The sequence below is a fragment of the Podarcis bocagei genome (genome assembly GCF_964188305.1).
Source record: "Podarcis bocagei genome assembly, chromosome: 11".
In the NCBI taxonomy this organism is placed as follows: Eukaryota; Metazoa; Chordata; class Lepidosauria; order Squamata; family Lacertidae; genus Podarcis; species Podarcis bocagei.
Window position 1 is genome coordinate 10,704,136 of NC_138136.1, and position 25,648 is coordinate 10,729,783.

The 25,648-nt window shown below is 42.6% G+C and overlaps 1 protein-coding gene across 3 annotated transcripts in view; it reads right to left on the minus strand.

The window, feature by feature from the left end:
• CNTNAP4 (contactin associated protein family member 4) overlaps positions 1 to 25,312 on the minus strand; it is a 274,373-nt gene extending 249,061 nt beyond the window's left edge. The window contains exon 1 of one of the 3 annotated variants that reach the window (XM_081213562.1): positions 24,836 to 25,307. In XM_081213562.1, coding sequence (XP_081069688.1) covers positions 24,836 to 24,920 — 85 coding nt within the window. In that variant the 5' untranslated portion in view covers positions 24,921 to 25,307. Of the gene's footprint in view, positions 1 to 24,835 lie in introns of all 3 variants that reach the window. The other 2 variants (XM_081213561.1, XM_081213564.1) reach the window with 2 other exon arrangements.
• Between the last annotated feature and the right edge of the window lie 336 nt (positions 25,313 to 25,648).

A 25,648-nucleotide genomic window follows, 5' to 3' on the forward strand; every position in this document is an offset into this window, starting at 1 on the left:
TTTGATTTATCTATAATTATAAAGTCATCCATCTATTTCTTCAGTATACCCAGTTACCAAGAACTAACCAAGTACTAATAAGTTTATTTATTTACAGGAGAACTCAAAATAATACCCCAAAGCATTAAAATAAAAACTTTAATTATTATTAATATAATGTAGTCCTATGTATAGAATCAGGACTACCAATTCTATACTTAAATAAAATCCCTAATCCCGGTAAGTAAAGCTATTTTTATATTAAATTAATTTGATTCTGTTTTACTTATATTTATTATTTGTTGTTATTTTTTTCCTTTTTGTAAGCCAGTGGGTATGAGCAGCAATTGCTATTTGGAGCAGTAGGCAGCCCTCAAAGGTCTGCCCTACAAGACAGGAAAATCCAAGCTAGAAAAAAGCTAGACCCCCAACTACAGAATTGATGCTTTTGAATTATGGTGCTGGAGGAGACTCTTGAGAGTCCCATGGACTGCAAGAAGATCAAACCTATCCATTCTTAAGGAAATCAGCCCTGAGTGCTCACTGGAAGGACAGATCTTGAAGCTGAGGTGCCAATACTTTGGCCACCTCATGAGAAGAGAAGACTCCCTGGAAAAGACCCTGATGTTGGGAAAGATGGAGGGCATAAGGAGAAGGGGAGGACAGAGGACGAGATTGTTGGATAGTGTTCTCAAAGCTACCAGCATGAGTTTGACCAAACTGCGGGAGGCAGTGGAAGACAGGAGTGCCTGGCGTGCTCTGGTCCATGGGGTCACGAAGAGTTAGACACAACTAAACGACTAAACAACAACATCTACAGAATTTATTCCAACAAAGCACCAGAAGTAATCCTCAATAATTCCAAGACTAAGGAACCCAAATGCAACCAGCAATTAAGAGGCAGAAAGCCTACCAATGGTCCACAGAGTGGAGCCTGGCAAAATTAAGAGAGAAGCACAGAGAAACTTGGCAAGGCCCAATGGGAGCATGAGGTTGTGTTACAGCCCTTTACAAAAGTGATCTTTGAAGCACCCTTAGCCTCCTTTAAGCATTGGTGTTTAAAAGGAGCAGCTGCTTCAAAGGCCACTTTTGTAAAGTCCCCTTTGAAGCAGCCACCCATTTTTGCATTCAACTTTGCTTTAAAGATTGCTTATAGGGTGAGGGCTGCTTTGAAGGGTGCTTTGCAGCTTTAAGTCCGTCCCTGTGCTCCCAATGGGGTTATGGAGACTGTCTTTAAGTGAGTGGGAAGGCAGTGGTGGTGGGAGGCTGGGATAACTTTTCCATAGACTCCTTGGGATAATTCTGTGGCTCCTCATGGGTCCAAAGGGCTCAGAACCGTGGTGCTAGAATATTAAAATACCTTATTCAATGGCTTCGTAAACTTGCATTGATTTTTAAGCAAGGGACTGGCCTCTTTTATATATTGACAGATATTCTTGAACAATTGCAATTTACCATAATAAAAACATAATAAATTAGAGCACTGATATGCTTTTCCAGATTGTTAAGCACAATCAATTTACATTTCCAATCATTCCTTTGATGAAGAGCAACAGCTCTGCTGGAATCACTTTTGGTTGATTTTATTCAGACATTGGAATAAACACTGTTTTCAGCTTTTTCTAGGTTTCCCCCACGTTTGGCAAAGCTCTTCTTCTGATTACTCCAACCTGTGCCATGCTGTTCATATCAGCATTGGCTATCACATAATTCTCAGTGGGGATAACATTCTACTGAATTCATAGCATGCACACTTACAGGTGCCTTTTATGATATATTATCCAAGTTAGTTGTTTTGCAAGTTAGCTGTGTGTCATAGGGAACCCTGGGCCCAACGGCCCCTTCAGTGCTGATGTTAGAAGCATAAGTACAAAGCTACCCTGAAGCACAACTATTATGGCATGATTTGGAGATAAGATTTCAGACTTATACAGCATGCATTCTCCAAGCCGCATGTTCTATTGTACTGTACCGGATGGTTGATAAATAATACACCATTTTTGGTAGCCTTCCCATGCCCTGACCGATTAAGGCTTGAATCACAACCATGTTCGCTGATTCAAATATAGAAGCAGTCTGTCGCTATCTCTGATAATAAACAGAACATATATATTCTTTTTAAAATTCTGGTAAGATAGAATCCTAAACAGAGAGTACCTGTAGCGGAAGCAAAAATCAACTATTTATTGCTTATTTAGTTTTATTCCAATTATGAATCGCTTCCCATAAAATACTACAAAGAACTTGTATTACCCATGGTCCAGCTCTGTGTGCCACTACAAGCAGTCACTTTCAGTTATTGTTTCTATAGCTTTTTAGTTAACATCAATATCTGTACTATGATTTTTAAACTGTCATCTTGCACATGCTTACCTGGAGTGGGAAGAAGCCCCACTGAGTTCAATGGAATATAAATATATAAGGATCACTCTGCAAATCAGAAATTTAGCAATGCCAGAATGCCTGATACCTGGCTTATACGGATCAGAACAGCGGGAAAATCTTGGCAGGCGATGTGCAGCCACGGACACGAGGCAGAGAAGGCTGGATGGAGCAAGGGAGGCGAAGGAGGCTGACTGGAACAAACGAAAGAGAACCTGTTGAAGGAAAGCAGGTAGGGCCCCAGGTGTGAGCCATTTAAATGGCCAGGGAGTGGACACGAGGGAAGCCTTCCTCCTCCGTCAGCTCAGCCTGCTGGCACACTCCATGCCCAAACCTGCATCCTCATTCGCCAATTTAGGATGAAAGCCAGGATCCGGGTCCTGATAGGCGGCGGGGGTTTATCAAGAAGGAGCATTGATGCTGCAATTCCTTTGCTGGGGCCCCTGTGAAGCCTCTGCCAGTGTACCGGAAGAAGCAAAGATCACCAGTGTCAAAGCAATGATTCTTCAACATCAACTTCTTTGGACTGGTCATGTTGTGCGGATGCCTAATTATCGTCTTCCAAAGCAACTACTCTATTCTGAACTTAAAAATGGAAAGCGTAACACTGGTGGTCAGCAAAAGAGGTTCAAAGACTCTCTCAAATCTAAAAACATATAGTATAAACACCAACAACTGGGAAACACTGGTCTGTGAGTGCTCCAGTTGGAGAACAGCCTTTACCAAAGGTGTCATGGGCTTTGATGCTGAAACTCAGGACAAAAGGGAGAAACGTGCTAAGAGGAAAGCACGCTTGGCCAACCCTCACTTTGATCAGGTCCTTCCCAGAAACCTATGTCCCCATTGTGGGAAGATGTGTGGATCAAGAATTAGCCTCCATAGTCACTTACAGACTCACTGTTAAAATTGTGTTCATGGAAGACAATCTTACTCAGCTACAAGTGTTCACCAGAGAAAAAGAAGAAGGCACCTCTGCCGTCCTGAAACTGAAAAGGGGTGAGTGGACTTAAAGATTTGAAAAGAAGAAACTATCTTTCTTTTGTTGCTTAACAGATAAGAACAAACACTGCAGCTTGTCAACTGAGGTACAACCAAACCGGCAAGCACATTCATGCTGTACCTAGATCTTGTGTGGCGTTTTCATAGACATCAGCTGCAGTTCCACATGCTTGATGCATACAGAAGATGACCTTTACAGAAAGAGATGTTGCTACTCATTGCATGGCCTTGACTGCAGCAATTATCTGTCTGAGTACCTTGTTGTGTGTCTGCTGTGAAGCCTGTACATCAGACACACACAAAAAACAGTTCACCAAGAGTTTTCAACTCCTTGGAAAGTGTTTTCAGCTTTGTGATCTATAAAACAGGGACGCAAAAGGAGGCAGAATGCATTTTGTTGGGTTAATAATAGATTCAAGGTAGTTTGTGAATAGGAGCTTTCCTTGAAATGCAAATAACAACTTTGGGTCACGACTGTTGCAGGGGAAAACCTTAACTCCCTCTCTCTGGCCCATTTCCTAAGCTATTTTCAAAATAAATTGCAGGCACTGAGGAAACAGATTTGGGTCACAAACCCTGGTGTGGGCTTAAGCAGACTTTAACCATTTCGACACAGAGACAGAGTGTGAGTGACAGTGAATGGCGGCTTTGTCAAATCACTGAGTGATTTGAAGTTCACAGCATGTTATTCTTTGAAGGAGAACTACTTGAAAATTATTTACAGATGGTATTTAACTCTGAGTAGGTTTGCTAAGATGTATAAGACTGAATCAGATAAGTGCTGGAGATACAAAGAGGTAGAGGGAACATTCTTTCATACTTGGTGGACTTGTAAAAGGGTAAAAGAGTACTGGGAAATGATACATAATGAATTGAAAAAAATGTTCAAATGTACTTTCCAATTAAAAAAAACCCCAAAGTCCTTTCTGTTGGGGATAATTCAGATGTCAAAAAGGTTATTTATGTATGCCACTACTGCAGGCCATGTTTTGTTAGCCCAGAAATGGAAAATAAGTGAGGTCCCAACCAAAGAAGAATGGCAACTTAAGTCGATAGAATATGCGCAGCTTGCAGACTTAACAGATAGAATAAGAGAACAAGAAGAACATATGTTTAGAGAAGATTGGAAAACATTTATTGAATACATGGGAAATAACTGTGTACAGCTGAAAACTCCAGCAGCATTAAGATAAATTCAACAGTGTAAATAAGTTTTGATGGATGCAATAAGGGAATACTGAATGGTATAGTTTTTGTAAAATATGCAGAAATTTACGTTATGTAAAATGAACCATGGAGAGAGAAGAAGGGAAGTCATTGATATCTTAAGAATGTAAAAACGAGTACTTTAAATTGTAAAACACAAAATTTAATAAAAATAATATATATATGTATAAAGAATGGCTGCTGACTCCCTAATGCAAATAGTGTTGGCTGTTTGCAGTTTAGTAACACTGCAGAGAGCTTGCTGGGGAGACCATGCATAACATGGAACTCAAAAATAACTTTAACAAGGTTTTAATAACAAAACAAAAACTCCTTTTACACTAAAGATAACAACAAACATAACCCAACCACCAACCCATCCCCCAGGGTAATGAAAGGGCTAGGTGCTGCTCCTTATATACTATGCCCAAATGCGGACACAGCTTAATTAACACAACCTAGCAGCACCTGCTATGTTTCACAGCCGTAAGACTGGGTCTCGTTATTTGCCCTGGCCCTGGCCCTTAAAGACATACACAACTTGTGAAACAATAATGAACCTTCACATTTTACAGTGACCATTCAACAAATAGTAGTTGCGTGTTGAGTCCCACAATGCCACCCCCCAAAAAATTTCACACATCACACATCAATTTTTGTTTAAGGTTTTTGGCATAATTTTGGCCACAACTTTATTCAAAATACAAAAAATGTGAGTGGTTGCTTAGGCATTGGTTATGACTATCTGTCCTTGCCCAGGGACAGAACTGACTTCCGGATTCCAGTGGAAGCCAGCGTGGGAAACAAGTATCGGGTGAAAAAAATGAAGCTGGGCATCAGTCCCTCACTTCTCACCCTCATGTTCCTGTGGGGCTTGCACGGCCCAAGTCCGATGCCAGGGACAAGAACGAAAAGAATGGCAAGCCCCTGGATTCCTTTAACGGAATTCCCTTTTCGCACCACCATTGGAGGGGTAGGCACTTACCCCTCCACCAACCAATTTTAACCAATGCCTAACCGCCAACCTTACAAGTTGTGATGATTTGCTACGCAGTAGGCAGAAACCAAATGGCACCAGCCAATCAGCCAGATGGCAAAATTCCTACCAGGCCCCTGCTCCAAGGCAGACAACCCCATGACAGGCATAGCAAGGTCAAGCGATCAAGACCCCCCCCCTATTAAAGGGAGGGTGGGCGGGTGATCCGTTGCAAAACAGCCAAGAGGACGCCCACCGTTGGGTGTCCTGTATTTAAAGACTCTGACCCCTCCTCCGAATTGGCAACAATCAAAACTCCCCAGCAACCCAATTTTAACCATTTATGGCTTGGGTTATCCAAATCTGCCCAGCAACAACAGGGTGGCTTGTATCCCCCAACCGCAACACGTGCTCTCTGTTAGGGAGAACACGCTTTACTGGAGCCAGAAAGGCAGCTCAGCGGGGAGAAAAGAGTTCACGTCCTCCTGAACAAAAACAGAGCCATGCCTCTGAAGTTGGCTTCTTAAAAAGTCATTCGCATGGTTGCTAATTGTGTGAATGGCATTGCATCTAGTGTGGCTCTCAGAAGCAGAAACAGCAGTGGTCCGAGTTCCCTGAGGTTTGTGGACAAAGTGGCCTGGATGTTAGATGGTTAATTTGTATTAAATGACATTGAAACACCATAATGAGAAGGGGAAAGGGCACGTTTTGATTACAGGTAGCAAACACAGACCAAAACCCTTCCTTCTGAGATATGGAAGAAAGGGACAAGCCAGATCAAAGTGCCGCAAAAATATTTGGAATCATATTTGTTCTGCTTGAATCAGAAAATACTATACACTCCAATTTACACAACGCCATTAAGAACCAGATACCTTAAAAAAAAAAGCAGTATCTTTGGGACACAGACATTAATGCATTACAGATTGCAGTATAAAAGGAATGTTCTGTAAATGTAATTGCACTTCTGGGGAGATGGGTCAGGCTGTCATTGTCTGCCTTGTAATCTCAGTCACTTAAGGAGCACAGCTTCAAAGCTGTAAATTTTGTAGCCTGCGTCCCTGAATGCATGGCCACAGTCAATGTTCATATTGTCAAATCACGCAAACACCAGGCATCTAGTTGTAAAATAACATTTTACATCGCATTTACATTAGTTCTTTCCATATGAGGGAAATATTGTTACTGCGGAAGACCTGACATTTGCCCATTTGACCTGACATTTGACATTTGCATCATCATATCATCATGCTCAATTTATGGAGCACCTAAAAGTTGGGCAACTGTCGTACAGAGATGGCAATGAGGCAGGTCCAGTCTGCAAGCTTTTTACCTAAGTAGAATAGATGTTCAGTGCACCTAGGGACAAATAACAGTGCACAAAATCTATGTGGATGTGATGTAGGGTTGCAGAGAAAATGGGCTTTCTGTACATTTGCCCATTAAGGTAATTTTTAACGAGACACTTTCAAAGCCAAGTAAATAGCAAGCGTGTAGGAAACGGGGAGAGGCACAGCATATATTATAGATGTAATATTACAGATGCAATATTACATTTTCATAAGGTTAGATGCTAACCTCTAACCACACCTTCCTTGTTTTGCATCATCCTTGAGTGTGTTTACCTGGCTGAAAGGTGCCCTTGAACTCTGATTGTGACTCTTGCTTGCTTGAATACAGGATAGAGAGGATTATCTGAGTGTGTACAGAAAGTAGCCTACTGTACAAAGGTATAAATTACACTCATTGTCCTGCCCACTTTTGCCTCTGTCCTGCTGCCCTCTGGCATATGGTCCCCACAGGTTTTCCCCAAAAGAAATGTATTCCTTGGCCTGACAAAAGTTTCCCATCCCTGGGTGTTGGATTTCCAGCACCATTGCACTAGACCAGGCATGGCCAAACTTGGCCCTACAGATGTTTTGGGACTACAACTCCCATCATCCCTAGAGAGCCAGTGTGGTGTAGTGGTTAAGAGCGGTAGACTCATAATCTGGTGAACCGGGTTTGCGTCTCCGCTCCTCCACATGCAGCTGGGTGACCTTGGGCTAGTCACACTTCTTTGAAGTCTCTCATCCCCACTCACCTCACAGAGTGTTCGTTGTGGGGGAGGAAGGAAAAGAAGAATGTTAGCCGCTTTGAGACTCCTTTGGGTAGTGATAAAGCAGGATATCAAATCCAAACTCTTCTTCTTCTAACAGGACCAGTGGTCAGGGATGATGGGAATTGTGGTCCCAAAACATCTGGAGGGCCAAGTTTGGCCATGCCTGCACTAGACTGCAGGTGTGAAGGACTTTCTTAGGAATCCGACAGTGTCAATTGAAAGCTCTAAGAATGGACTCCAGTAAGTTGGAACACACATATCTCTCTCTCTCTCTCTCTCTCTCTCTCTCTCTCTCTCTCTCTCTCTCTCTCTCTCTCACACACACACACACACACACACACACACACACAGAGCCCATCCCCAGTAAGAAGAGAGGGAAAGGATGATTGCCACAGAATTTATCTTGTTCTAACGCTAAGTATTTACTTAGTCACTAGATAGCACAAGAGCCTCTTTAAAGAGAAATCAGTATGTCCTGGTTTAGATTTCCTCTACAGAATTAGATAGGAATCCCTCCATTGATCACTGAAGGAAGCTCTAGTGATTTGAACAGTTTGCTAGCTCAGAAAGTGTCAGGACTTCATGCTAGATGACAGTCTGGTTATTACTGCCACCATTAAGCACTGAATACTGAGAAGGTTTGGAGGAAAATCTATAACGGCATCAGGATAATCTTTTCAGCCTTATCAGGGATCCAGAATAGAATGCTTTAATTCACAGTCTATTGACCATTTATGTCCTTAAAAAAATACATCTGATTTCTAAAAGCTATCAGCAGGAAGAAAAGACTTCATTAAGTACAGTACTGCCACATGGGGGGGAGTTAACACATGCTTTAAAGGAATAGGCATAAGCTATAGAACAGAGAAAAGAATCACTCATTCCAGAAGTGTGGTAGGTTAAACATGCAAAATGCTACCAGGAGAACCTAGACAGGCCATTTCTTGAATACTCAAAAAGGTGCACGCACACAAAAACATGCTCACACACATGTACGAACATCACTTCCTGCTCACAATTATGGGCCAACTTTAAATTAATAATATTACAGATAAAAATGCTAATTTTAAGCTACCCTCTAACAGACCATGTATGCAGAGGAAGTCTACTGAAGCAAACAGAGCTGTTTGGCATCTTAAAAACTGACTAATTGAGTGATGCACGAATTCATTGATTTCATAAATAAGAACCAACTTTATCAAGTGCCCGAGAGACATTTTTTAAAAGTTGGATATTTGTGCAGATGACCAGTAATTATCTTAACCTTTCCCTTCTGGAATTGGCTCCATCCAGCTAAGGAGCTGGAGATAACTTTCAGTGGTGTTTACATGTTTTCAGATCTATCTATCAATCTGTGTTCAGGCATCATGTGGTGCCAGTATGCATCTATTGAAAGAACAGTTTTGCAAAAGAGACTGAAAGAACACATTTTAATTTAACGCATGCGCTAATAAATTGAATTCAGCAACATAGAAACACTTGGGATTGGTTGAAACAATGAAAACAAATGCATCCCCCCATTTATTTTCAGGTGTGCATAATGTTGCTGCTGCAATCACATTAAGCTTCTATTTTTTGTGAACTGTTATCTCATATGAACCTTGGCAACCTCCAGGATTCAAATGATGACTTTTAAAAGCTTAGCTTCCTTTACAGATACATTGCCATTTGAAAGGTCCAGTAAGATCAAAATGGTAACCAATTTCCTAAACGCCATTTCAAATGTTCCATTTGTGCTCTTACATCAATTGGCCTGTTTGCTCTTAATAACCCACAAATGGAACCTGCAATCAAAAGATGGGCAGGTACATGAACCATGGCAATGTGACTGATACCACAGTGTGCTAACTGCACAGAAGAAGCAGCGATTCGCGGAACTACTACAGCATTCCAGTCCCACTGTGCTCATTTTTTGCACATGATTGGGCATAATCGTCAAACAATTCCTGCATCCCCACAACACTAACCAGTAGTGTCCACTTCTAATCAAAGGAGAGATGAATGGCATGATGAAGTCACCCCTACAAGCTGTTTACTTCAGATGCATTTGATAATTGAGCCCGAATGGGTGTTAGTAACATGTACTAAAAGGAAATATAATAATAATAATAATAATAATAATAATAATAATAATAATAATAATAATAATAATAATAATAATACTTGTACCCCTCCCATCTGGCAGGGTTTCCCCAGCCACTCTGGGCAGCTTCCAACAAAGATTAAAAATACATTTAAATGTCACACATTGAAAACTTCCCTGAACAGGGCTGCCTTCAGATGTCTTCTAAATGTCAGGTAGTTGTTTATCTCTTTGACATCTGATGGGGGGGGGGCGTTCCACAGGGCGGGTGCCACTACCGAGAAGGCCCTCTGCCTGGTTCCCTGTAGCTTTGCTTCTTGCAGTGATGGAACCACCAGAAGGCCACGGTGCTGGACCTCAGGATCCGGGCGAAACGATGGGGGGTGGAGACGCTCCTTCAGGTATACTGGGCCGAGGTCTTATTTTTAAAATCCCTTTACTTCTCAGAGCACCTTTCCAGAACGAGTTTTGCTCAATGATTCAACATCTCTCTATTGCTAATGCTTACCATAAGCTACTTTCAAACAATTTGCAGGGGGTGGTTAGGGGATCTGGCTGAGTTTTCCTATTTCTATTTTTAATAAATTTATTTATTTGGTTTTTCAGATTAAAATTTTACATTCACATTTCCCACATACAACATAAAAACTAGATTCCAAGGAATCCCCTGGACTTCGCTCCTCCCCTTTGTGGGTCCTACCGTTAATCATTTCCTCCTGAAGTTCTTAACCCGAGGTACTATTTCTGGGTTAGTGGAGTCTGTAACCTGAAGCGTCTGTAAACTTAAGCGTCTGTAACCTGAGGTACCACTGTACAACAAACCACCTGTGTTTACTGTAATAACAAACCACCTGTGTTTACTCGTGTAAGGCAGGGTTGTGGAACCTGTGACTCTCAAGATGTTGTCAGACTTCAGCTCCTATAAGCTCGAGTCAACATGGTCAATGGTCAGGGATGATAGCAGTTGTAGTTCAACAACATCTAGAACAGGGCTTCCCAAACTTGGGTCTCCAGCTGTTGTTGGACTACAACTCCCATCATCCCTAGCTAGCAGGACCAGTGGTCAAGAATGATGGGAATGGTAGTCCAAAACCAGCTGGAAACCTAGGTTTGTGAAACCCTGATCCTGAGGGTCACAGATTCCCCAGTTCTGACTCCAGAAATGAGGACCCTATGTTTTCCAGATTTGACTACAATTCTCATTATTCCTGGCCATGCTGGCTGGAGCTTATGGGAGCTGGAATCCAACATACACAAGTTATTGGATGATACCAAATGTACCAAAAATAATTACAAATCAATAATGCAACCTTCACCCAATGACATTAAAACAGTTGTATTGTTGAAAAAGCCCTTGGCAATGTGTTGCAATTATTAACAAGAAATCCAAGAGTGAAGAATGCACAATGCTCAACAAATGCTCAGAATAATATTAATATTTGCACACATGCAGTCTCTAATCTAATTGTTTCTCAACGACACATATGCAAATGTTATTAATTGTGAAAAGATTTGTAACCGATACAAACAGACCCTCCACCAGTTAGATACAGGACATATCTTATTCTTGAGTAGTACCAAGTAATGAGATACACTTAATAAAAATGTAATTAGTAGATCTGCTTCCCAGCTGGATAGAGTTTTTACTTTTTTATCTCTTATGATTTAAGCCCTTAAGGTAGCTTCCATCATTGCTCTTATTATATAGGTATGGTATTTAATTCATAATTCTGTAGTTACTAATTTGAAACTACTTAAAAATCCAAAGGTTTCCAGGCTTCAATCACATTTCAAATTATTGTACTGAAGCTACTCATTACCTGGAATATAAACAGTATCATTTTCCCCCCTGCCAGTCAATGCTCCTCTTTTGCTAGTGAGCCACAACCCAAATTCACTGTAGATAATGAATTCTGTCTTTCAGACCCACAACTGCTTTTATGGAAATTCCAGTGAAGTCATGAGGGTTCATAGTCTTTACTAATTTTTTATCTGCAATTATATACCTCCATTTCTACACACACACACACACACACACACACACACACACGTGGGAGTATTTTTGTTTGTTTGTTACTATGTTGTGTTTTTTTTCTGTTTTTCTGTAGTAAACTGCCCTGTGATCCTCAGATAAAGGGCAGTACAGTGGTACCTCAGGTTAAGTACTGAATTCGTTCTGGAGGTCCGTTCTTAACCTGAAACTGTTCTTAACCTGAAGCACCACTTTAGCTAACGGGGCCTCCCGCTGCTGCCGCACGATTTCTGTTCTCATCCTGAAGCAAAATTCTTAACCTGAGGTACTATTTCTGGATTAGCAGAGTCTGTAACCTGAAGCGTATGTAGCCTGAAGCATATGTAACCCAAGATACCACTGTATAGAAATTCAATAATAAAACAATAAATAATCCAAAGATGCCAACTCTGTGATTCAGCTTGTGTCGCATAATGTTTCCAGTGTACAGAAAAGAGACAGGCACTGGCACCAAGAGGAAGAGGCAGGCAGCGAAGGTGCTCCCATTGAAAAGTCCCAGAACTTTGTTTTAGAACAGAACGTGTACAGGATCTAAATCAGTACAGCCTGCATGTACAGCATTGTAGATTACTGCAGCATTCTATATTGCTTTAAGTTCAGAACCAGGCCAGCCCAATCCCCACACATTCTGGATAACCCAGATGTTTCCCAGATCCCCGGCTGGGAACTGGGAAGGATAAACGCCCAATGCCTGAGCCAAGGTCTCCCTGCATCTGAAACTTAATAAAGTCATGGCCAATTTTAATCCCATAGCACGTTGTCTTGAGTCATTATTCCACTCGGGAGTTGCCTGGGGTTGAGAGGACTCCACCTGTCCATGCCATAGTTAAGCCTATTGCATCACACCCTTTTAAAGTTTGGCCTTCGAAGTGCAACCCATTCCTCTTCAGGAAGAAGGAGACATACGATAGCATTTAGAATTTTTTTTAAAAAAATCAGTATATTTCAGGTCTATGTGACTTGAACATCATATGCCTATCCCCTTCCATTATAGTATTAATCTACAGTTGTTGTGTTGTTGAGGGTTTTTTTAAAAAAAAATCCAGACAAAAACATATAATTAAATAGTTACAGTATATTTAAAACATATTTCCCCCCTCAAAGTACATATTTCCAAATGTACTTTACTTTTTCTCAAGACATACATTTACACTCTAATACCCTACTGTACTGGAACATTTGGGAAATGTGAAATCTGGTGGTGAACAGCATGAGCTCAGCTGTTTGCCTTTCACAGGGGCTAGGAGAGAATTTTCCATGCCAGTTTGACTAAGCCATGTACTTTTCAACTTCCTTGTGGTGTCTTTTGTTTTGCTTTCATTGGGCTTTTTTTGGTCCCTTGAGGCTAACTCTTAACTGTTCCTCTATTGCTTATCACAACTTTAGGGAAAACACAAAGGAAAAGAGGGAGAAAGATAATACTTTAGAAGGATAAATGTCTGAAAAAGAAAGCCTGAACTACTTGTGTAGGACCTTCCAAATGATTTAGAACCCTGGAATACAAGGGTTCTAGATCACGCAGGGAACCTTCACCAGCAGAAAAGGCTCCCCAATGCAAAAATCCAGCCAATAATACACATAGCTGTCAACTTTTCCCCTTTCTTGTGAGGGATCCTATTCAGAATAAGGGAATTTCCCTTTAAAAAAGGGAAATGTTAACAGCTATCCTAATACATGGAGGGCTGTGGGTTACTGACAGGGATGTAGAATCATAGAATCATAGAGTTGGAAGAGACCACAAGGGCCATCGAGTCCAACCCCCTGCCAAGCAGGAAACACCATCAGAGCACTCCTGACATATGGTTGTCAAGCCTCTGCTTAAAGACCTAATGTAGCAGAAGATGTGGGACCAAGAGCATGTCTCTTTCTCACTCCAGCTCAATGGAAAACCCCATTGCAGTTCTTGGCTCTATGAAATGAATTTATGGAGGAACAAGGTTTGGTTGGCAAACACTACAATAAAAGCCACACTACTCATACATAGCACATACCCCACTCACATATAGGTTGTATTGGCTGCTATGGAGACTATGCTTGTTTACAGAATTTAAAAAGAGTTTAAACAGCTGTCTAGTTGTTGCTTGCTGTTTTGATCACAAAAGCAACCAGATATACAGCCAGAGTTTGTATCAGATCCAGATGAATACCAAATCTGAACTGAAGTGGGGTGTCTCAGAGGGCTTTTGGACTTGTCTGTGACAAAGTGGGATCTGTAGGATGCTGCACAACTTGAAACAGGAAGCCCTGAAGTGCTTCGTAGCATCTCAGAAATTCAGACTAATGATGATGATGATGATATTGCAGGCAGGTATCTACTAAAAGCAACACAGTATCTCTAAATTTATCAAGAATGTAGCCAGATGACAGATGGGAAGCTCCTCCATGGTTGATAAATTTAGATATGATAGAGGTGTATAAAATTATTCATGGTATGGACAAAGAAGGTAGGAAAAGACCTTTCTCCCTCTTTCGTAAGACCCGAACTCATGGGCATCCAATCAAGCTGAATACTAGAAGATTCAGGATAGACAAAATATTTACGCAGCACATAGTAAAACTATAGAATTTGCTCCAGCAGGAAGTAGTGTTGGCCACCAATTTGGATGGCTTCAGAAGAGGGTTAGACAAATTAATGGAGGGTAAGTCTATCAATGGCTACTCACCAAGGTTATTATATTCTGCCTCCACTATTGGAAGAAGAAGAGTAGAAGAGTTTGGATTTATCACAACCCGAAGGAGTCTCAAAGGGGCTAACATTCTCCTTTCCCTTCCTCCCCCCACAACAAACACTCTGTGAGGTGAGTGGAGCTGAGAGACTTCAGAGAAGTGTGACTAGCCCAAGGTCACCCAGCAGCTGCATGTGAAGGAGCGGAGACGCGAACCCGGTTCCCCAGATCGCGAGTCCACCGCTCTTAACCACTACACCACACTGGCTACACTATACTACACTGGCTACACTACACCCAGAAGCTGCATGTGGAGGAGCAGAGACGTGAACCCGGTTCACCAGATTACGAGTCTACCACACTTAACCACTACACCACCACAGAAGCAATATGCCTCTGAATGCCAGCTGCTGGTCATATGTGGAGAGAGTGCTATTGCACTCAAGTCCCACTTTGGGACTTGCCATGAACATCTGGTTGGCCACTATGAGAACAGGGTGGACTAGATGGGCCACTGATCTAATTCAGAAGGCTCTTCTTGTATCTTTATACTATTGGGGGAAGGAGCAGCTCTGCAAGAGCAAAACTACCGTATTTTTCGCACCATAGGATGCACTTTTTCCCTCCTAAAAAGCAAGGGAAAATGTGTGTGCGTCCTATGGAGCGAATGCAGGCTTTCGCTGAAGCCTGGAGAGTGAGAGGGGTCGGTGCGCACCGACTCCTCTCGCTCTCCAGGCTTCAGGAAGCTATCTGCTAGCAGAGGGAGACCCAGCTCTCCCACCGCTAGCGGAGCGCTGCATTAATCCCGAAGCTTGGGGCGTGCGGAGCTCAGCACGCCCCAAGCTTCTGGGTGCCGGCAAGGTCTCCGCTAGCCCTGGGAGAGCCCCGCGACGTCGCACGGCTCTCCCAGGGCTAGCGGACCACTGCGCTAATCCCGAAGTTTGGGGCGTGCGGAGCTGAGCGCGCCCCAAGCTTCTGGGTGCCGGCAAGGTCTCCGCTAGCCCTGGGAGAGCCCCGCGACGTCGCGCGGCTCTCCCAGGGCTAGCGGACCACTGCGCTAATCCCGAAGCTTGGGGCGTGCGGAGCTCAGCACGCCCCAAGCTTCTGGGTGCCGGCAAGGTCTCCGCTAGCCCTGGGAGAGCCCCGCGACGTCGCGCGGCTCTCCCAGGGCTAGCGGACCACTGCGCTAATCCCGAAGTTTGGGGCGTGCGGAGCTGAGCGCGCCCCAAGCTTCTGGGTGCCGGCAAGGTCTCCGCTAGCCCTGGGAGAGCCCCGCGACGTCGCGCGGCTCTCCCAGGGCTAGCGGACCACTGCGCTAATCCCGAAGCTTGGGGCGTGCGGAGCTCAGCACGCCCCAAGCTTCTGGGTGCCGGCAAGGTCTCCGCTAGCCCTGGGAGAGCCCCGCGACGTCGCGCGGCTCTCCCAGGGCTAGCGGACCACTGCGCTAATCCCGAAGCTTGGGGCGTGCGGAGCTCAGCACGCCCCAAGCTTCTGGGTGCCGGCAAGGTCTCCGCTAGCCCTGGGAGAGCCCCGCGACGTCGCGCGGCTCTCCCAGGGCTAGCGGACCACTGCGCTAATCCCGAAGTTTGGGGCGTGCGGAGCTGAGCGCGCCCCAAGCTTCTGGGTGCCGGCAAGGTCTCCGCTAGCCCTGGGAGAGCCCCGCGACGTCGCGCGGCTCTCCCAGGGCTAGCGGACCACTGCGCTAATCCCGAAGTTTGGGGCGTGCGGAGCTGAGCGCGCCCCAAGCTTCTGGGTGCTGGCAAGGTCTCCGCTAGCCCTGGGAGAGCCCCGCGACGTCGCACGGCTCTCCCAGGGCTAGCGGACCACTGCGCTAATCCCGAAGCTTGGGGCGTGCGGAGCTCAGCGCGCCCTAAGCTTCTGGGTGCTGGCAAGGTCTCCGCTAGCCCTGGGAGAGCCCCGCGACGTCGCGGGGCTCTCCCAGGGCTAGCGGAGACCTTGCCGGCGCCCAGAAGCTTGGGGCACGCTGAGCTCCGCACGCCCCAAGCTTCGGGATTAGCGCTCCGCTAGCCGTGTCTAGGCTGCGGATAGCAGCCTGCTTCCCGGAGCGTCGGGCGCCCTGAAAGCAGAGCTCCCGGCGCTTTGGGAACACATCCGCAGCATGGGGACCCTTGCAGGAGCTCCCCGCAAGCTTCCCCACGCTGCGGATAGCAGCCTGCCGCCCGGCGGGTGGGGCACCCTGAAGCAGAGCGCCCCTCGCGCCAGGCATACATCCGCAGCGTGGGGAGCCCTGCAGCAGTTCCCCACAAGGCTCCCCAAGCTGCGGATAGCAGCCTGCCGCCCGGCGGGTAGGGCGCCCTGAAGCAGAGCGCCCCGTGCGCTAGGCAGACATCAGCCAGCCCCACAAGCTCGGGGGACAGCAGGGAGGCGCAGCGCCACTATCCCGCTGTTCCTCGACCTGGTTCGGTTTCCCTGACCTGCTTTTGGGGGGGAAATAAAGGGAAAAATTTTTTCCTTTATTTCCCCCCCAAAAAACTAGGCGCGTCCTATGGTCCGGTGCGTCCAATCGTGCGAAAAATACGGTATGTCACTGAGCTTGAGAAAGATGCCAGGATGGGGAGAGCAGAGGAAGAGCTCTGTTGTGAATGACATGTCAAGTTTGTTTTGACAGGCAATGATTTTTGCATTGAAAGATAATTTCTTTTCGTTCTTTCCCACTCCAAGTCAACTTGAAAAGTGCCTTGCCCAAATCGCTTGGACCTATATGTCTGCTGTTTGGCAGGCTTCTTCCCCAGAATAATCTCTCTCATGTCTGCAATTTGTCCACAACTTGGGGGGCGGAAATTAAGGGATTCCTTTTTTACTCATTGCAAAGCTTTAACAGCTGTCTTTGCAGGAAAAGAATGCACCTATTCTCCTGCAAATTTCACCTAGTTCTATCAAAATATTAAAAAGTTATAGATGCACAAAAGCTCTGGATTCTTTTGCCATTGCTTTGACATTTTTTATCCTCTGTTGAGGGGCTAGTATGCCTGCAAATTTTATCCACTTCTGTCAGAAGGGTAAAAGGATTATACTGTTTTCTCAGTTCCCAGCAGTGAATTGGAGTGGGATGTGAAGTGAGTTCGGATGGGCCCTTAACCCTATTCAGCAGCCTTTGAAGCACCTAAGATGGACTGTTTCCTGAAGAAATGAATCAAGGTCTGAACTTAATTTTGTGGTCAGTGCACACCCCTAATATGGAATCATTTAAATTACATATTTGGCAGACTACAATAGTGTAGTCGAAGTTTTCATCAAATGGAACACTGCTGATTGTGGTCTCTTTTGGTTATGGTTCACTGAGAAATCTCGATTATAAACAAAACAAAATCTACAGGGAAGGTACAAAGCACAGTGCTTTTTTCCTGGGGGGAAGCAGGGGTACGCATACCCCTAAACATTTTGTGAATCTAAGTTTGGTCTCATTGAGGGGCAATATTTCAATACGAGTAGGAAAATGAGAGTACCCCTAAACATTATTATTGTGGGGGGGAAGCATTGACAAAGAATATGGAGGAAAAAAGGATCCATAAATGGGACATCAGGAATAACAAGTTTTCATCCTGTTAAAAATCATTATGTAATACAGAGGCATGCTTAGAAGCTGCATGCTCAGAACTGCTCAGAATTTACCAAAGAGGGCCAAATTCTCACATTCTGTTTCTTAGCTAGCAGGTGTGAGTGAATATATTCATAAGTACAGTGTATGGAAACTACGGTATAATCTGCAAATACAAGCAAACAATTCAATAATTGCACATCCCCAGGTAATCCTACGTTAGGTAATCCCAAAATAAGCAGTTTGTGGATTCTAGCTAATACTTGTATGTTTGGTGGTGCAATTGAAAGGTATATTCTCAAGTAATTCGTGATATATTTAAGCATCTCTAGCAAAGCAACTTTAGTTGGTACCCTTCGTTTACAGTTGTTTGTGGCTAATAAAAAACAGGTCATGTGGACAAAACTATTTATGGCCATATGTGTGGAGATTTTCGCCTGGAAACCAGAATTTTGAAAAGAAAGATAAACCTCAACACTGCAGTTCAGTTGTTCTCTTATTGCCACTCTTTTCTTGCTCTTTCCATTGGTCCCTGTTTGTTCACTGGTGAATTGCAGCTTTCTGTTTAACTTTCCCAGTTTCCTCCTGGTATATCCCTGCCTACTCCTCCAACAATATCATCCTCAATCATTTCAAAGTCTCTAGCTTTCTTAAACTGCAACCACTTCTGTGCTGTGCTCTTTCAGTCTGTCTCAGGACAGCTTATGAGAATACTGTTGGATATTTGCAGTTTAGTAGCGCTGCAGAGAGCTTGCTGGGGAGACCATGCATAACAAGGAACTCAAAAATATCTTAAACAAGGTTTTAATAACAAAACAAAAACTCCTTTTACACTAAAGGTAACAACAAACATGCACCAACCCACCCCCAGGGTAATGGGAGAGCTAGGTGCTGCTCCTTATATACTATGACCAAATGCTGACACAGCTTAATTAACACAACCTAGCAGCACCTGCTATGTTTCACAGCTGCAAGGCTGGGTCTCATTATATGCCCTGGCCCTTAAAGACATACACAACTTGTGAAATAATAATGAGCCTTCACATTTTACAGTGACCATTCAACAAATACTTCTCCTCATTGCCAGAGTACCAACACTGTATGCAGAAAGCCTCAGGTTTAATCACTAACATCTACAGGTAGGGATGGGAGAGGCCCTGCTTAATACCCTGGAAAGCCTATGCCAGACAGGATAGGCAAGTACTGACCTAAATGGAGTGTGGTCTGACTTGGTATATGGCAGTTTCCTATGTTCCTAAAGTCCACCTTTTGTACTAAGTGTTTGGTTTCAGCTCCTTGTCCTCAGGGCCGGTGTCAAGAGTCGGTATGGCTGAACATCGGCTGAGGGCACAAATCACAGAAGGGGTACATGGACAAAACACTCTTGAGTCTGCCTTATATGGTTCTCTGGGAAGTGCCACAAAGATGCATCACTTATTATGATTATATTATTATGCTATAATAATGACCCTCTTAATCACAACTCCATTGAGATAACTTCACTTGGGCTTCCACATTTCTATGAGTTCGGTCAAGGCTGTGGCAGTGAGATCAGCCAGTAAATTCCTCCTTAACTATTATAAACGTCTCAAATAAAATGAAGAGAGGATAAAATTATGAACTTATAAAGACGAGTTTATTATGATTCATATCCAGTAACAGTGAACTTCAAGGAAATATTCTCTTTCTGATTACTCATTCTATGTAATACTGTATTAATCCAAGATCCCTTCCTCCTATGGGTGGGCAAATCTGTCAATTTTAATTTCTCCCAGTTTCTCATATTTCTAGTTTTCAGTTTAGATCTCCATATTTCCACATCAGGTTGCAAATTCTTTCCTTTTTCTTTCTTTTTTGAAATCCTAATTACTGCAAAATTCTCCTAATGCATGCATTTTTTTGTATGCAATTTTGCCTTATTCGAACAGTTTTACAAAGCATAAGTTACCTAATATTTATTTTTTCTCCAAAGCATGCTGTATGCTATTTTAAATAATATATGCATTTTATCTACAATTCATCTTAGTATATGCATTTTAATGCACATTACTTCTTTGAAGAACTGAATTGCAAAATTCAGAAAAGTGAGAAGTTCAAAGGATGGCTGTGCTTCATTTTGCATATTGTTTCAGAAACTGCGAACTAGATTGGATGCATTTTGAAATGTGGACCAAACTGAATTCCTCCCCCATCTTTACCTCTGATAGAAGAATCTGTGATCCAAATCTTCTATCATTGGATCAGTCATGAAGGTGATATTTGACAGTTCTCCTGCTTGTCCCCCTTTGGAACAGCATGGGAGGTAGTGTAGGAGACTGCTGAAGGTTGTTCTGATCCCTGTTCTGTTAATTGGAAGCTACACTGGATCAAAGATAATTGGATACAATCCAATGAGCCTTATTTCTGAATAAACATGTATAGGATTGCATTGATTAAGATGGCAAGCCAATGCCCACTTATTTGGCTGGGAGTAACCCTCATTGAACTCAGTGGCACTCTTCTGAATCCTATACATTTACAGGATTGCACTGACAGTCTAACCAGCATCCTGCCAATAGAATAATTTAGGATGCCCTACACTATACTGCCCCTTCATGGATCACTGCCTTGTCGTGGCGAAGGGGCTTGAATAATTCAGAGAAGCTATGAGCTATGCCGTGGAGGGCCACCCAAGATGGACAGGTCATAGCCGAGAGTTTAGACTAAATGTGATCCAGCTGGAGAAAGAACTGGCAAACCACTCCAGTATTTTGCCAAGAAAACTCCATGGACATAAAAAAGGAATAGCTTTGAGAAGAAAGTGAGAGTTTCCAAGGCATGCTCTGGTTCATGGGGTCACGGAGAGTCGAAAACAACTAAGACAACTAAACAACAACACTATACTAGTAAAAGAAGTAGTATTGTCACACTTTAAAGGCTAAGAAGCCAGTTTTCAGATAGGCTTTCATGATCCACTTCATCAGCTGTAGTCCACGAAAGCTCAGGTCACAATAATCTGGTTGCTTTTAAGGTGCCACAAAAACTCTTGCAACCAAAAAACCAAGTTAATTGCATTTGTTGGTTTGAGGATTTAAATCATGCTATGAATACAGAGGAGGCGTCAGTTAAAAGCGCCCCCCCAGCTCTGTTCTGCAGAAATTGCAAGACATCTTGCGTGAAAAATATTTGCATAGGCAGTTGCGTTTCCACACATAGATCAAACTAATCTGAAAAATTTCAGTCACAGATGACTTGAAATGTTTATGAAGTTTAATTTTGTTTTACATAACACTTCATTTCTAAAGAGTTTCAAAGGCGCTGTCACACATATCAAAGTTTCATGTCACAGTTTCTGGTTCAGAGGTAGGAGCTGTAATGCCAACTGGCTGATAAACTGCTATGGAACCATCTTCAAATAAAAATAAACTTTGAAAAAGAAAATAAAAACAAAAAAGACCTAAAGTGGCTCTATTGGCAAAACTTCCAAATGTACTCTGAATGCTTCATTGTGACCCTTTGCAATTTTTTATTTATGGTTGTAATGGTTGTAACACTTGTGTGTTTTTGAATTGCTTTATAAGTTTGAATTCTCCAGGTAGATACAACTTTTTTGCTTGCTTCTTTAAAAAGTAACAATATTTCCCATACTTGACATCCCAACTTTCAATAATATTTAGGAAACAAGTAAAATATGTGCCTTTCGAAGTCATACATTTAGGCTTCCTTTGATAAGGCTGACCAAATTCTGATATCTTAAATAAGCATGTACTTTTTGTTGTTGTTTTCCCCCCAATGGTGGGCTATCTCTGACTCATGCTAGAAATGTTCAAAACAATGATATATGTGAAAAAGGGTCTGTGAACAAAATGGACTGTTCAAATTCTGTAATATATTCTCTAAAAGCTGGCAAGCTTTGAATTGAATTGATGCAATTATGGCAAAGTCAACTGTCAGTAAAAGAGATCTGTTGGGTTGTATCTAAGTTGTACTCAGAGGAAACCCACTGAACTCAATGGCCATGACTAACTTAAGTCCATTGTTTTCAGTGGTCTACTCTGAATAGGACTTTGATGCAACCCATTATTTCACTAATATATAGTTGCCCTAAGCAAGGACAGGGATTATAAACAAAAAACAAAAAAATTAAGAGTGGATCTCAAGGTCTTAGCATCAGAGCAACCCATAGGAATGACATATTAATCTGGAATTAGAGAGTATCACCTCATATCTCAGAATAAAGCTGAGATCCTTCATAAAGAAAATCACTGAGAGTCACTTTTCTCACCATGCACATCCTTCCATCTGTATTTATTTGTTTACTTCCCAGGAGTAATAATTATACCCTGTCTCTTTAAGAAAGTGTCAATCCTATATCCATTTCCTTGAGAGTAAGCCCCACTAAACACAGTGCTTTACATAAGGGTAATATGATTGAACTAAAGCTACACATGGAAGAACACTGTAGTATTTAATTGGAAGCCTTGGTGTTTACTGACCCAACTATATATTTTTGTGACTTCTATATGCAAGGAATATAATAGCTGAAGCAATATTGGAAGTCCAAGGCAGATGTGTAAACTGGGAATTATAAATAGACCTTTATACTTCCTGACAAATTTTCACTAAAAGGTTGCAGGGATGTATATCCACCAATTATCAAAGAAAGGGCATGGCATTAAAAGTATAATGCAACTTTGATGTGCAATGGGAATTTATAGGAGGGGGTGTTATGAGGACACTATTACTAACAGAGAAGGATAACATCTGCAACCAATATAGTACTACCCAACCGGAGTCTTTGGGAAAGGTTGGGATATATGCTTAAATATCACAATTATTAGTTGTTTTGAAAATTATAATATTCACCCCCTACGTAAAGCTGAAGAAACTCACTGATTTTTGCATTCTTCACCTGAATGTTTGAAGAAGGACTATTATTCACTAGATCGCAAAGGCATTATTGCTTCACATGAAAAGCGGTATCTTCCTAGCATTCAATAAATCAGAATTTTGTTGTCTCAAAGTGTCAGAAAGTAAATGCGGTAATCCGTCCACATATTTGATGTTTTTATCCATCATTATTTTGTGCTGAGAGGATGTTTGCTTTCTCTCTCTCTGTATATATATATATATATATTTATATACGTCTCTGAGCCTTGCTTCCTAAATTGTAAGAGTGACCTCTAGTGCTTTGCTGTTTCATTATAGTTCCCTGTCCTAGTTTGCTATAGATTTAGTACATCTTGCTGCAAGCATCCGATTTAATTCTGTGCATAGTGCAAAATGTTATTAATGTGAAATTCAATTATGATGGCCTTTTAAATTCATGAAGTACACAAAGCAGAAGGATGAAGAAATTGTTTCTAAACACACACACACACAAACACACACCACCAAATCTGGATAAATTGCAGTAGGGGGGCTAACAGGAAAAACTTGTTATTCATGTTCAGGATTGCTGTGTGCACTTGAATGTCAAATGAGGTAGCATGACTGGATGATAACAAAAGATCAGTTTGGTTCTGCAGAGCATCTGTTGTTTCTGTGATAGCACATATCAGTTCTAAGCCTTTAAAGCACAAAGCACCTGATGAAATCTCAGAACTTCCACTTTCCTCATCTATTGCTTAGATGTTCTCAAGGAGCTGTCCCTTCAAACAGTGGTCCAATGCTATTCATGAATTCCTACAAGCCCCAACACTTGGTTCCTCCAACTATAGACACCGCTTTTTTACTCTGATTCCCACACTGCACATGGGGCACCTCCAATGAAAGAAGTATGCAAATTTTAAAACAGCAGCTAGGTCGTTTAAGCTGCAGTCTTGCACACACTTCCCTGGGAATGAACACCCATTGAATTCAATGGAACTTACTTTCAAATAGACATGCATAGGTTTGCAGTGTTAGTGCAAAATGAAGCCTATGTTTTATGAGGGCTTTGAGGACCCCTGAGATCAATTATCAAGTACATAAAATTGAGCGCACTCAGACATTCGTCTGTGATGCGCTTTGTACATACCAAAGACAGTCATATCTGATTCAACCTTGGAAGCTTTTTACTCCAAATTCCAGGGGGCTGAGGCAGCAATCCTAAAAAAACACTTACCAGGGAGTGAGCCCTATTGAACATAGTGGTACTTACTTCCAAGTAAGCATGTATAGGATTGTGCTGTGACTCTTAAGTTTTAGAGTTTCAGTAGGCTTTCCTTTACAATTCTAACATTCAGGTTTTATTGAGGGGGGAAAACTTTACATGCTGCAGCTAACATTCTGGTCACACATGAACATTAACCTTTGTGTAATCGATGAGCATCCTGTAAAAGCTCATTCTCAACATTCGCTCCTCAGTTACATTTGCCATGCACTTGTGCTCTACAGTACAAAGGAGTTCCTCATAATTCAAGGATATACAGGGGAAATTATACATTGCTAAAAGCCAAGCTGATGCAGCAGTAGCAGTAGCAGCAAATATCAGTGTGCCTCTAATCCCCATAAATGACTTAACTCCTTGCAAAATACTGTGCTGATATATGGGTAGCATTTTATTTTTTTAAGAAAAAAGAAATAAAAGGAGAACATGCAGTTAAATAGTGAAATGCAAATTGCACATTATTTTGGAGGCTGGCTTAGTCCACACTGTGCTCTGATTACAGTCTGGTAAAAACAATAAATGATGAAATATGGGAAATTGCATTTCTGAGCCCCTGGAACATTTTCATCTCATTTACCTGCTGTTAGCATGATTATTATTTTTCCCCAGCAACACTGATTTCTTTGAAGAACTGCATTTCTAAGTCTAGATCTCGTTACAATAAGCTGTAAGTTTCTCAGGACAAGCTGGTACAAGTTTAAAAATCCATTTGCAATACTTACATTTGTTCCCTGCTACTAATATATTCCAGTGGTGAAAAAGGACCAGAAACAGCAGCTTGAATAAGGTCTCCGTGAAAGAATCCATGTTCTCATTGATGGAGGCACCCAAAAGTGCCAGAGTATTAGGAAACAGGCACAGCTGCTCTGCACTTCAGTCCTGTCCTTGCCTCCTCTGCTCTCCTTTCTCTTTCTCTCTCTGCCTGTCTTTCAATGCTTCCCAGTAGCCAAGGAGCTCAGTCAAATGCACTCTGCATCTTCTCGCTCCCTCCTCTCTCTCTCACACACACACACCACAAGATCTGCTCCCCCCGCCAACAACAGCAATCCCCGAAGAGCAGCTGCAAGAATCTCTCCTCTAATTTCACAGAATCACTCAGAGCTAAACTGCTCGACTACCCTGTACAGTTTGGTTACTGAAGCTTCACGTTCATAATGTGTCCTGGACACCCCTTGTGGTGACAGGTAGGAAATGTGAGTCTATGATGAAAGCTAGACAATAAAGGGAACAGCCTGCACATGTGTGCCTGAACAGCCTCCCTGCCGGATTACGACTGTTCCCAATTCTTTATGGTCATGCAGTGGGAGGAGGGAAACAGAGTAAGAGTGAGAGAGGAAGGAAGATTTTCCCCCACCCTATTTGTTTCCATTATGACCATCCTTTTTCACTGAAGTCTGCATTTAATGACAACTTTCAGCTGCCACACCATTTACAAGAACGGAAGAGAACGTTATAATTTAACATCGGGAATTTCTGTCGTGCCACAAAACTGTAGTTTGCCTTTACATGTGCAGTAAATCTTCCATTCATCTGTA